We start from the raw sequence: 13,640 nt of genomic DNA on the forward strand, positions 1-13,640 counted from the left end.
TAATTTAATAGTTATTCATGATGGAGTGATAATAAGTTTTATTAATTGTTTTTTAAGGGAGGTAAATTGCATAGGATAACAATAATATATTTTTAGGAATAATGATTCTTTTATTAATTAAAAGTTAAGATATTAAAGTTGATTTGCTTCTCATTATAATGTTTATATCATTATTATTTATACTTGTAAATTCATGTTAGAAGTTTTATTTTCTATGAGTTTCCTTAATCATGTTTCCTGTTTGATGTATTTTTATAATTTTGTGCTATTATATTATATTTCTATAATAGAAATTAAAAATTGAAAGATTCATGGGACTTTTGCTCTATGCCTCGGGGATTACACATTGTTATGTGGTAAGTAAAATGTCATGTCTCACGCTCTTACCTTTTAAAACACTGAATAAGATGATATGTTTACGCTACTATATCACTTAAAAAATTACCTAACTTTTCGTGACTAACAAATTAGTCACTTGAAAAACTTAATATGCTATTTGTTTCAACATGTTAAAAAACATAGAAACAATTTTTGTTCGGTTACGAGTGGTTGTTAGTTAGAAAGATAGTTATTCATGTATTAAATTAAAAATTGGAATAGTTAATATTATGTTAGCTAGTTTTTTTTAAAAAAAAATCAACATATCAAATATGGCGTTTGGTTATTATTTTACAATCTCACGTGAATATAATGTGTATTACTTACAAGTTATGCATCAACGTATATGTTATTTTATATATTCTATAATTCTCAACAGATGCAATTAATACACCATTGGAGAAAACAGGCCAAGAAGAAAGCACACACTGTTGTTGCCGTTGAAGAGTATCCTTAGGCGGAACTAATAATATATGTGATCAGCAGAGGTTATGACGGAATGAATAAGATTCTTTCATTTTTATTTAGAAGTCTCAAGTACGAGTCCTAGATAAGACAAAAATCACCACATTAGGGAGAACTTTCCCCGTAAACGTCTAACAGGAAACGAACCACAAGTTCGGATTAATCGGAATTCCAACATATCAAACATCAGGTTTGGAAACTAAAAAAAAAAAAATCTAATAATGTGATGGTGATTTGATTCCTTGAATTTTCTATCCCAGGTTCCTGCATTAGACTTCCGTTACCTCTTTAATATCATCGTCTAGACAGACTTTTGAATTGTCTTAAATTATAATCCATCATTCAATTGTTAATATTATAATGGGTAAATTATAATATTGTGTTTGAGACAGGTAAAGGGCTGCAAGTCAAAATAGCTTTTGTGTTCACACACTACCGAGGACCTAACAATGTGATTGTGACTTCATTTTTCGAATTTCTTATCTGTGATCCTGATTTTGCTGCATCAAGTACCTTTCTTTGACAAGAGGGAGTTGCTCGGATAGTAAGCATCCCTCACTTTCAACCCGAAGGTTATGAGTTCGAGTCAACAAGGGAGCAAAATGGGTGGGAGCTCCTAGGGAGGAAAAAAAAATACCTTTCTTTCTGTGAAAAAACCCGGTTCTTTAGCTTCTTGAAGTGGACTTTCATTAGACAACATCAGAACCACAGAAGACATATTTGGCCTATCTTCTCGGCATTGTTGCACGCATAATAAACCTACTTGGATTGACCTCAAAACTTGAGATACATTGCAAGAATCAGCTAGCTGCAGCTCATGATCAATTAGTTCCAAGGACTTATCTTCTTTGTAAAGCTTCCATGCCTTTTCGAGTATAGACCATGGGGCGTGTCAAATTCTCTGTGTTGTTAAGAAAAGAAGAAGGGTTATATATGTAATACAGACAATATATAGAGTGCTTACATGACCAAGAAGGTTAAGGTTGTGATCTTGATGGACAAATCCTCTGTTTCTCTTGCAACTCACAATCTCTAACAACAAGACACCAAAGCTAAATACATCTGATTTTACAGAGAAAATCCCTTTCACTGCATATTCTAGGGACATGTAGCCACTGTGCAAAAACATGAGCAAGAGAGTTGATTAAATTAAGAAGTGATCAGAGGCAATATGAAAGAGCACTTTATACATATGGTATGGAGGTTCTTCCGACCACACGGCTTGCGTTTACTTCCATCTTCATTACCTGCAACACATCTAGCCAAGCCAAAGTCTGATATCTTTGGATTCATTTCTTGATCTAGCAACACATTGCTTGCTTAAAGGTCTCTATGTATGATTCGTAGACGGGAATCTTGATGGAGATACAATAAACCACGAGCAATTCCGCTTATGATGTGGAAACGCTTTGGCCAATCAAGTAATTTCCTCTTCGTTTGATCTACAAATAAGCTTTCCGATTAATTAGTTTTTTTCTGTGAAGGTGTAAATATGCATGTTATGACTAATAGAACAAAGCTTTGTATATTATTTTGAGCTTATGTAGTAGTGAGAAATCCAAACCAAATATGTATGAATCCAAGCTTTTGTTAGGCATGTATTCATAGATCAACAGTTTTTCTTCCCCTTGAATGCAGCAACCTAGAAGTCTCACAAGATTTCTATGCTGAAGCTTGGAAATATAGATAACTTCGTTCTTGAATTCATCAAGTCCTTGCATGGAAGTCCTTGACAGTCTCTTCACGGCCATTTCTTGTCCCTCTTCCAGGACCCCCTAGAAATGACAAAAGTACATGAAGATTTTACAAAGACAAGATTAATATTGTAGAATGAATCAAGATCATCTCTGATACACTAATCTTGTGCATAAACTGTTTATTACTCCAACAAATTTGCAGTGAATACGGGTCCAAATCCACCCTCTCCAATCTTGTTGTTGACCGAAAAGTTATTTGTGGCTCTTGTTATTGTCGACAATGAGAACAGTGGCAGCTCAAAATCTTCTCTGAATTTCAGTTTCTTCTTTTTCCATTTGTACCACAACAAAATCAGGATTAGCAGAATCATTGCCATCAACAATGAGAAACTCACTGCGAGTATCTCTGCCTTCAATTCTTTCTTTTTGAACCTGCCTCAGATTCTACAATCAATTTTTTTTAATCAGGCACTGCAAATCTAGATAGGCCAGTCATGCATGTTGCATATTATGGTCTCCATGTGTTGAAAAACTAAGTTAAAAAAAGTTTCTTAAATATTACTCCCTCCGTTTCAAAAAGAGTGGTCTAGTTTGACTTGACACAGAGTTTAAAAAAATAAAATAAGATAGTGTCACGTAGGGTAGAAAATTATAAATTAAAATAAGTTCGGGGAGGTAATAAGACCTTAGTAAATGTTAGGTGTGTCTCAGGAATTTTGGGCATAGACTGGGGGTACTTTTGCATTTTTCCTTTTATTTTCTATGAGTTTCCTTAATCATGTTTTCAGTTTGATGTATATTTATAATTTTGTGCTATTATATGGGACTTATGCTCTATACCTCGGGGTTTACACTTCGCCCTGTACTAAGTAAAATGTCTTGTCTCACGCCCTTGCCTTTTAAAACACTGGATAAGATAATATGTTTACGCTATTATATCACTTAAAAAATTACGTAACCTTTCGTGACTAACAAATTAGTCACTTGAAAAACTTGATATGCTATTTGTTTCAACATGTTAAAAAACATAGAAACAATTTTTGTACTGTTACGACTTACGAGTGGTTGTTCATGTATTAATTAAAAATTAGAATAGTTAATATTATGTTAGCTACTTTTTTTATAAAAAAAAATCAACATATCAAATATGGCGTTTGGTTATTATTTTACAATCTCACTTGAATAAAATGTGTATAATTACTTACAAGTTATGCATTAAGGTATATATTATTTTATATATTCTATATTTCTCAACAGATGCAATTAATACACCATTGGAGAAAACAAGCCAAGAAGAAAGCACACACCGTTGTTGCCGTTGAAGAGTATTCTTTAGCGGATTTTTCTATTATATAGAAGAGCCAAGTTGAAGACGATCAAGGGCAAATTTGTCATTTCATAAAAATTCTAGAATGTTTGTTTCTATGTTATGGCATCAAAAAAGTGGTAATAGATTTATAATGATAGTACAACCAAATATATTTTTCTAAATGTCATGTGTATCCTAATGATATGACATTTATTATGGACCCATAGTTTCAATCACATTTTTATATTAAGATATTATAATTTATTTTAAGTAATATTCTTCTATATCATAAAGTAAAGAATTTCATACTATGAGGTCACATAAAAATATTCATACCAATTTTTCATAAAACATCAAATTTGTAAATTTTCATAATAAAATAAATTACATATTATAATAAGTAAATAAATTTATAGAGTGAAATTTCTTTACACTAATATGTATATGACATAACTTATTTAAATGTATAGTTTGTACTCCATTTTTTCATAAGTAATTTTCAACTGTAAATTGTATCTTATAATTTTTTATTTATTATGACAATTAACATTTCTATTATATAGAAGTGTCATGAGAAGGACGATCAATGGCATTTTAATAGTTTTAACATCATTTAAGGGTAAAATAATAATTGTGTAATTAGTGGTCAAAATGAAAATCTAGAAGAATTCATATATTGTATGTCTTTACTTTTGTTATGAGCCCATAAAGATATTTTTGTAATTTTGTTAAAATGAAGAATTTCTATTAGTTAACTTCTTACAAACAATAATAAATGCTAAGCTTGTTTTGACATGTTTTAGAAAGAAAATTTTGAACTAATTTAAAATAAAATGTGTTTGAATAGTTAATATTTTGTTCCTAAAAATACTTTAAAAGATATTGTGTAAACATATTTTTAATATTATGTTACACAATATGACCACTAAATTCGTATCTTGATCATTGAAATAGTCTTTAAAATGACGTATCAATATTTTTTAATTAATTTGAAGAAAATATCAAATTTCGTGACTAAAAGAATGAACAATGTTTGACTATCAAGAAATTAATGATTTGATAATGTATTCATCGAAAGATTAAAAAATATAATTTTTTTCATTTCTATAAAGGATATTTTCTTAATATAATATAATAAACTATTTAACAGAGAAAAATTGACAAGGAGAAAGTTTAACATTCAAATTCTAAGGAATATTAAAATACAAACTAAAGAAAAATGAGTAGTTATAAAGAAGAATGACAAAATACAAAGTCAATAGAAAAGGACTTTGTTGAGAAATATAGAGGAACAAAAAAACTAAATAAATAAATAATTTAGGGAAAAACAACCTGAAAAAGAAAAACAAGTATATTGGTTATTTTGTGGGGGTAAGATTTAAAGTTTTCTTTTACAGCATATGTTAAGAGTGTAGTATCAAAAAAATTTATTAATATAATTTAGAATATAACATTATGATAATTGTTATTGCATATAGAAAAAAATTGCTTTCATGATTATTTTTATTGGTGTGGAGTTAGAAATAATTTTTTAATAAATAATTTCAATATTTAGAATATAACATTAAGATAATTGTTTTTGTATATAGAAATAAAGTTACTTTCCTGCTTGTTTTTATTGTTGTGGAGTTAGAAATCAATTTTGATTAGTACTTTCAATATTAAAATCAAAATAAATAGAAGTATTTCTATTTATCAAAGACAATAATAAAATGTATCACAAAATTCATCGACAAAGCAAATTACAAACACAGTATACTAAAGTTAAACCAATAGAGATTTGAAAAACTTTGAATTGATCTTTACGAATTGGTTGATCAATGATTAGTATTTTATCATATGCAAAGCTTATGGTGCAAATATTACAAAAAAAAAGATAATAACATAGTGAAAAATAGATACCACTTGTGAAATATATGTAGATTGATGAACTTTTTCAAAGACATCAACATTTTATATATTCCTCGAACACGATATGTTTTAACTCATAATCTAACACAATTCTCTATTTCCTTGCTGCATAGAATTTTTCAGAATTCAACTTTCTCAATTTGGATTGTAAACGACGCATTTATGTCGTATGAACATTTGAAATAGATTATTAAGTGATATATTGAAGTTGTTTATTGAAGAGTATAAAGTACAAAAATCTCATATCTTTGGAGGCTAATTAAATCCTATTCCAGAAGTTTCTCAATTACAAAAATCTCAAATTTTTCATTGTTTTCGAATACATTCCTTGATTTTCCAATACATTACAAATGATATATTACTCTATGGGAGGGATGTATCCGAGAGGAAATAGGTATGTATCCGAGAGGGGATAAATGTATCCGATAGGGAATAAGGATGTATCCGAGAGGGGATTATGATATCTTAAATTGTAAATTTTGTAATTTTCTAATAAAATATGTGAAATTATATTGGGCCCGTATTACGGGCCTTAAATTATGTAGTATTAATAAGGGTAAATCACATAAATATGCTATATTAAAAAAATATTTACCATTTATGTCAATATAATTTTTCTAACTAAATATAACAATTTTTTTGCAATTAAGAAAAATGTACCGCCACTTGCCTCTGTCTCAGCCCTTTTTCCTCTTCCTCTTTATTTTTTAATTCTTCTTCATCTTTCTTTTCTCTATAATTATTATCTTCCGACTCTTCTTTTCTCTTCTTTTTTTTTTTTAATTTCTTCTTCTTCTTTCAAATTTTCATTTAAATAACAAATCAATTTTTCATATTTCATTATTTTTATCCAAAAAATACAACGAAAAAAGAAATGGAAAGATGAAAATTTGTACAAAATCATGTTTTCAAGCAGAAATTTCAAATCTCTAAAACTACAACAACAAGAGTTCACCATTGATGGTCATTATAAAGATTCAAATTTTGAATTCATTATTTGAATTTTACGAATTTGTGATTAGTTTGGATAGGATATTCCTACAAATTATTGAAAATGTCGTATGGAATTTATATCACAATTTCAAGAGGGTTTGGTTAAGTTTATAATTGATTTTAGGAGAAATATTAGATTGAAACTCGAAAAAAGTGAAGTTTATGAAACTGTATCACAATTGTATTAAAGTTGTATTAGATATGTTTCATAATTGTATTAAAATTGAATTAAAATCATGAACAATACATTTATAATACATATTACAAACTTCACTCTTTTTAGTTATATCAACCAAAATAATTTAAGCAACACACTCTTAATACATTTATAATATAGGAACAATACATTTGTAATACATATTGCAAACGTCGTCTTTTTCTTAGTGGTACAAATCAAAATAATTTATAAGATATATTTAATACATGTTTTATTCATGAATAGTACATTTATAATACATATTGCACGCTTCACTCCTTTGTTAGTGATACCAACAAGAATAATTTAGGTAATACACTAATAATATCTTTTTAAGACATCCACATTACATTTTAATACATATTGCAACCGTCACTCATTTTCTTAGTGATAAATTAAAATAATTTATAAGACACATCTAATATAAGTTTTATTCATGAGCAATCCATTTATAATACATAATGCAACCATCACTCATTTTCTTAGTGATACAAATCAAATAATTTATAAGACACGTATAATATAAGGTTTATTCATGAACAATACATTTCTAATACATATTGCAAACTTTACTCTCTTCTTAGTGATACCAACCAAATGATTAATACATGCACACTACATTTTTAATACATATTGCAAACATCACTCATGTTCTTAGTGATACAAACCAAAATAATTTATAAGACACATATAATACATGTTTTACTTATGAATAATACAAGTTTAATTTAGTCTATAGATTATTATCTTGTCTTTCGTTAGTTATGTTTTTTTATTTATTCTTAATTTTCTGTTCTAATTCAACTTTAATATTGTGTAATACACTTTTAATGCAAATTTAATTCATTTTGTAGTTTATTATTTGTTGCTATTATATTACTTGTTTAATTCATTATGATATAAGTTTAGTTCACTCTATAGATCATTGTCTGGTGTTTTCATTAGTTACATTTTTTATCCATGCTTAATTCTCTCTTCTAATTCAACTTTAATATTTGTGTAATACACTTTTAATTCAAGTTAATTCATTTTACAGTTTATTGGTTGATTTGTTATGATTAAATTACTTGTTTAATTCATTATTAATACAAGGTTTATTCAGTTTACAAATCACAGAATGCTCTTTTGTTTGCTACATTTTGCATGCATATTTAATTCACTTCTAATTCAACTTTAATATGTGTGTAATACATTTTTAATTCAAGTTTAATTCATTTGGCAGTTTATTAGGTTTCTTCATTTGTTACGATTAGATTACCTGTTTGCTCTTTAGTTTGGATAGGTTGTTCCTACAAATAATTGAAAATATCATTTGGAGTTTAATATCTCAATTTAAAGAGGATTTGGTTAAGTTTAGAATTGATTTTAGGAGAAATATTAGATTGAATTTCGAAAAGGATGAAGTTTACGAAACTATATCACATTTGTATTAGATATGTTTCATAATTGTATTAAAATTGTATTAAAATCATGAATAATACATCCCATTTATAATACATATTGCAAACTTCACTCCATTTTTAATGATATGAACTAAAGTAATTTAGGTAACACACTTATAATACATCACACTCGTTCTTAGTGATACAAACCAAAAATAATTTATAAGGCACATATAATACATGTTTTATTAATGAATAATAAAAGTTTAATTCAGTTTATAGATCGTTGTCTTGTCTTTCGTTAGTTACGTTTTTCATTCTTTCCTAATTATTTCTTCTAATTCAACTTTAATATTGTGTAATACAATTTTAAAGGAAGTTTAATTTATTTACTTGTTTAATATTAGTGTAATACAATTTTAATCAATTTTGCAATTTATTAGTTGATTTTTTACATTTAATTACTTGTGAAATTCATTGTTATACAAATTCATTCCGTTTATAGATCATAGAATGCTCTTTCGTTTGCTACATTTTGCATTCATATTAATTCTCTTCTAATTCAACTTTAATATGTGTGGAACACATTTTTAATTCAAATTTAATTCATTTTGCAATTTATTTTGTCTCTTCATTTGTTACGATTAGATTACTTGTCTAATTAATTAATTATTAATAAAAATTTATTTAGTCTACGAATCATTGACTATATGAAAGAAAATAGAGAGAGAGAAAGGGGAAAAAAGCAAGAAGGAGAGGGAGAAAGTGCAACAAAAAGAAAAAAGATAGAAAAAACAATAGAAAGAAAGCAAGAGAGAAAAAGCAGCAGCAGAAAGAAAACAAGGGAAAAAGAACAATATAAAGAAAAAAGGGGAGAAAGAGCGAGAAAAAAAAATTAAAAATTAAAAAGGCGAGAGAGAAAAAGAAGAAAGAGGCAAAAGAGGAAGACAAATCTAATAAAACATATAGTATTGTTATATATTGCTATAAATGGTAATAATTAAAGAGTATATTTAAAATAAGTAATTATTTTTTAAAAAGGATCCACTCAAGTAATTTTTCCTATTAATAATATATGTGATCAAATGAGATGAATTAAGATTCACTCATTTTTATTTATTCAAAAGTCTCAAATTTCACATTAGGAGAGCTTTCCCATAAACAAGTCTTACACGGTCACTTTTCCTTGTTAGCATTTCCCCTTTTTTTCTTTATTTCGCTCCATTTCTAGACAGTTGACCCAAATTACAAGAAGCTCTACTTTGAGGCTAATCTTCCCATTCAGTCTCCATCTCCGGCAGTCGCCTCTTCCTCGTAACGCTAGGGCTCCTTATTCTGGTATAGTTCTATTCTGCTACTTTGATGATTTTGAATTTTGATATTTGGGGAAAATTGTTGGTGGAGTGTTTCTACATTACCTGCGCAGTGGTTTTGAGTTAATTCTGCATTCACTTGTAGAATTGTTCAAAATATATTGCTCCGTTTTAGCAGATTTGATGAAACCACTATTTGGCCTCGTGTTAGGTTGGGTACATTTCGTTACTGAAATCACTTTCTTCCTTCTTTGTTGTTGACATATCTAAAGTATATATTCAAAGAACAATACAAATAGATAAAAAGGTCCATACATTAACATAAGTAGAACTTGATGTTTATTTTATTTAAGTAATACTGTATTTCACAATAACCAAAGTTGTAATGTATATCTTTCTTATTCATGTGCACGCAAGTCAAAATTGTTATTTTGTCACACCTATCGTGGATCTAACAATGTGATAGTGAATTCATTTTTTGAACTTCTTGTCTGCGATCCTGATTTTGCTTCATCATATACATTTCGTTCTGTGAAAAATCCCGGTTCTTTGGCTTTTGGAAGTAGACCATCATTAGCCAACATATGAACCACAGAAAACATGCTTGGTCTATCATCCGGATGTTGTTGCACGCATAATAAACCCACATGGATTGACCTCAAAACTTGAGAAGTGTTGCAAGAATCAGCCAGCTGCTCAGCAACTAGTTCCAACGACCTATCCTCTTTGTAAAGCTTCCATGCCTGTTTGAGTTTTGATCTTATGAATCATGACAAATTCTATTTTTGTAAAGAAAAAAAATGAGTTGTGTGTGTAATACAGGTTAAACAGTGCTTACATGACCGAGAAGGTTAAGGTTGTGATCTTGATGAACAAATCCTCTATTTTTCTTGCCACTCACAATCTCTAACACCAATACGCCAAAGCTAAACACATCTGATTTTACCGAGAACTTCCCATCTACTGCATATTCAGGGGACATGTAACCACTGTGCCAATAAAACAACACCATGAGAATTAAAGAAGCAAGGTGTCATATAAGAGATATTACAGATTCTTACTATGTCCCAACCACATGGCGTGTTTTTGCTCCCATTTCATTTCCTGTAACACTTCTGGCCAAGCCAAAGTCTGATATCTTTGGATTCATCTCTATATCTAGCAAAACATTGCTTGCTTTAAGGTCTCTATGGATAATCCGTAGTCTAGAGTCTTGATGGAGATACAATAAGCCACGAGCAATTCCATTGATGATGTGGAAAATCTTTGGCCAGTCAAGTAATTTGTTCTTTGTTTGGTCTGCAAAAGAAGCTTTCTTGTGAGCAGATTTTTTCATATTATGACTAAGAGATCAAATTATTACTCATTTTAGCTTGTGTAATAGGTTAGAAATCCAAACCAAAAATGTAGGAATCTAGGCTGTTGTTAGGCATGTATTCATAGATCAGCATCTTTTCTTCCCCTTGGATGCAGCAACCTAGAAGTCTCACAAGATTTCTATGCTGAAGCTTGGCAATATAGATAACTTCGTTCTTGTATTCATCAATTCCTTGCATGGAAGTCCTTGACAGTCTCTTCACGGCAATTTCTTGTCCATCTTCCAATACTCCCTGGAAATGGCAAATGTATAATAGCAGAATATAGATCTTACAAAGATGAGAATATTGCAGAATGAAAATCATCTCTATCACTCTGATCTTGAGCATAAACTAGTTACTGTTTCAACAAATTTGCATTGTATACCTTGTAAACAGGTCCAAATCCACCCTCTCCAATCTTGTTGTTGACCGAAAAGTTATTTGTTGCTCTTGTTATTGTCAACAATGGGAACAGTGGAAGCTCAAAATCTTCTTTGAGTTTCAGTTTTTTATTTTTCCGTTTGTACCACAACAAAATCAGGATTAGCAGAATCATTGCCATCAACAATGAGAAAATCACTGCGAGTATCTTTGCCTTCTTTGTTTTTGAACCTGCCTCAGATTCTACGATTAATTTTTTAAGTCAGCCACTGCAAACCAAGACAGGCCACTAACTTTGCATAATACCATCTCCATGTGTTGAAAAAAACTAAGTTAAGAAGCAGTTCATGGGAAATTTCTTTAAAAAGTTCTTACCATGCTCTGAAGAATCCATCTTGATGAAAATGTCTTGTCCACCTTCCGATAGCTTTCTGATGTCAACCAATTCCCCAAACCATAATAAGCAACCTTTGTCTCCATTACTTATATCTAAACTTGAATAAGCTGTGCAGGAGCAGTTCCTGGAGCATACTTGCCTACACCCTTTGAGTGTCATGGTTTTATTATACTGAGAGTACTTAGTATTTGGCAATTTGATTCTAGAATATTTTATAAATACATGTTCCTTTTTGCAATTTAAGGGTGTCCTCCGAACACACCCTTCAGACCAATCTCCCTTTTCCCATTGTTGTGGATATCTAGCTACAAACTTTTCCAAACATCCACAAACCGGTGTATCATCTATGTCACAGCTCCCATAGGCACCACATAGGCTATGTGTATCACAATAATCCGCTGGTAAATTGTAGTAAGTATGCCATCTCTTTGTCCATTCCACCCACTTCAAATGTTGTATATAACCATTGCTAGTCAGGACTAGTCTTGTTAAGTCCAAGCTGTTAATGAGTGAAAAGCTATAGTAAACCTCCTCCTCATTGAAAGTAAATTGATAAAAGCAGCATTCTAGTAGTGGTATGGGTGCTCCACTCCATCGTAAACCATTCCATGGTCCTATACGAGCCATTACATTTGTGCCACTCTTGGTTAGGGCTTGTGGATATCCAGTAGGATCAATGTTACGAGTGAATTCTCCTGGAGCTGGATCATTATCGTTCTTCCATGATGAAAGATAAACCTCATGGCCAGTTTTAAAATTCTTGCCAAGCTTCATATCAGGCAAGAGCGTATCAGTTGGAAAATGGAAGCTCTGCCAGAGGAAATCTTCTGGGCTGTTATCATTTGCTTCTTTTACAACAAGATTACCAGAATCTAAAAGCACTGCAATTGGATTTTGGACTGATCTTGAGGTGTTAGTGGACCATATAGTTTCATTCTTGTCATTTAGAAGAGCAAGTATTCCTGGCCTGGTGACCTTCAAAACAGCTGAAGAAGTATTGTTGAGCGGGTTTTCTCTGTTGGCAACCCATACAACTGTTTGGACATGAGGAAGAATTTGCTTGTACCATATCCCAATATATCGATTTATGGAACCTCTGGGGATGAAAAATCCCAGCTCAAAGGTTCCACCGGATGAAATAATAGTTTCACCATCTATGATGAATTGATTTGTACTGATTAAATCTGTTGTAGTAGAAAAAATATTGTGTATACAAGAGCAGAAAGCCAGCAGAAAAAGTAGGAAGAAACCAGTAGCTTCCATAGATGATGCCATGATTTTTAATTCTGGAAAGTAGCAAATACATTTCTGAAATTTGTATAAAAATCTTATTTTATTTTGTTTGAATAGTGTTAACAATGGCGGCTTTAGACAAAAATTGGAAGTTTGTGAGATTTTTAATGTCTCTTTGACCATGTTTACATCCAATATTTGAATAGGGCAACTCCGTTCCCATATCAGAAGGCTATAGTCTCTTGGATTTTGGTTTCCAAAGTTTGCCATACCACACCTTAAAGCAGCTAATGGAAATTTGAAGTCACTGTGGTGGAGTCGGAATTTTTAATTTATGGGTTTTGGGACATAATTTTATTTTCATATTAAGTTTTGAATAGATTATTTATACGTACTAAATAAATTTTTAATATAAACATAAGGTTTGGCTTTGTCTGAAAAATTAGCTGAGAGGTTGGTAGTTGAAGATTTTGAAGTCAGTTAATTATTTTTCGCCACTACCACTTTTATGATAGACAGATATTATTGTTCCTCTATTATTTGATTTGACATACCCATAAAAAAATTATCTTAGTCATGTTATTTTATTAAACTAATCTTATAAATTCTATATTTGACTATTACTAT

At 30.1% G+C, this 13,640-nt stretch overlaps 1 protein-coding gene and 1 pseudogene across 6 annotated transcripts in view; both read right to left on the reverse strand.

Moving 5' to 3' along the window:
- LOC125829947 (G-type lectin S-receptor-like serine/threonine-protein kinase SD1-1) overlaps nucleotides 1-13,640 on the reverse strand; it is a 40,825-nt gene that overhangs the window by 11,787 nt on the left and 15,398 nt on the right. The window contains exons 4-7 of one of the 6 annotated variants that reach the window (XM_049509167.1): nucleotides 11,044-11,121; nucleotides 10,706-10,943; nucleotides 10,483-10,633; nucleotides 9,970-10,387 (exon numbers count right to left, since the gene is read on the reverse strand). The exons of 1 other annotated variant lie outside the window; for it this stretch is intronic. In XM_049509167.1, the coding sequence (XP_049365124.1) occupies nucleotides 10,085-10,387; nucleotides 10,483-10,633; nucleotides 10,706-10,943; nucleotides 11,044-11,121 (770 nt within the window). In that variant the 3' untranslated portion in view covers nucleotides 9,970-10,084. Of the gene's footprint in view, nucleotides 1-9,969; nucleotides 10,388-10,482; nucleotides 10,634-10,705; nucleotides 10,944-11,043; nucleotides 11,122-11,758; nucleotides 11,812-13,640 lie in introns of those variants that run through there. 4 more of the 6 variants (XM_049509165.1, XM_049509169.1, XM_049509170.1 and 1 more) reach the window with 4 other exon arrangements.
- LOC125829973 (G-type lectin S-receptor-like serine/threonine-protein kinase At4g27290) lies at nucleotides 1,276-2,917 on the reverse strand (annotated as a pseudogene).

This window comes from Solanum verrucosum, unplaced genomic scaffold, assembly GCF_900185275.1.
Source record: "Solanum verrucosum unplaced genomic scaffold, falcon-dt-bn FXZP01000282.1, whole genome shotgun sequence".
Classification (NCBI taxonomy): Eukaryota; Viridiplantae; Streptophyta; class Magnoliopsida; order Solanales; family Solanaceae; genus Solanum; species Solanum verrucosum.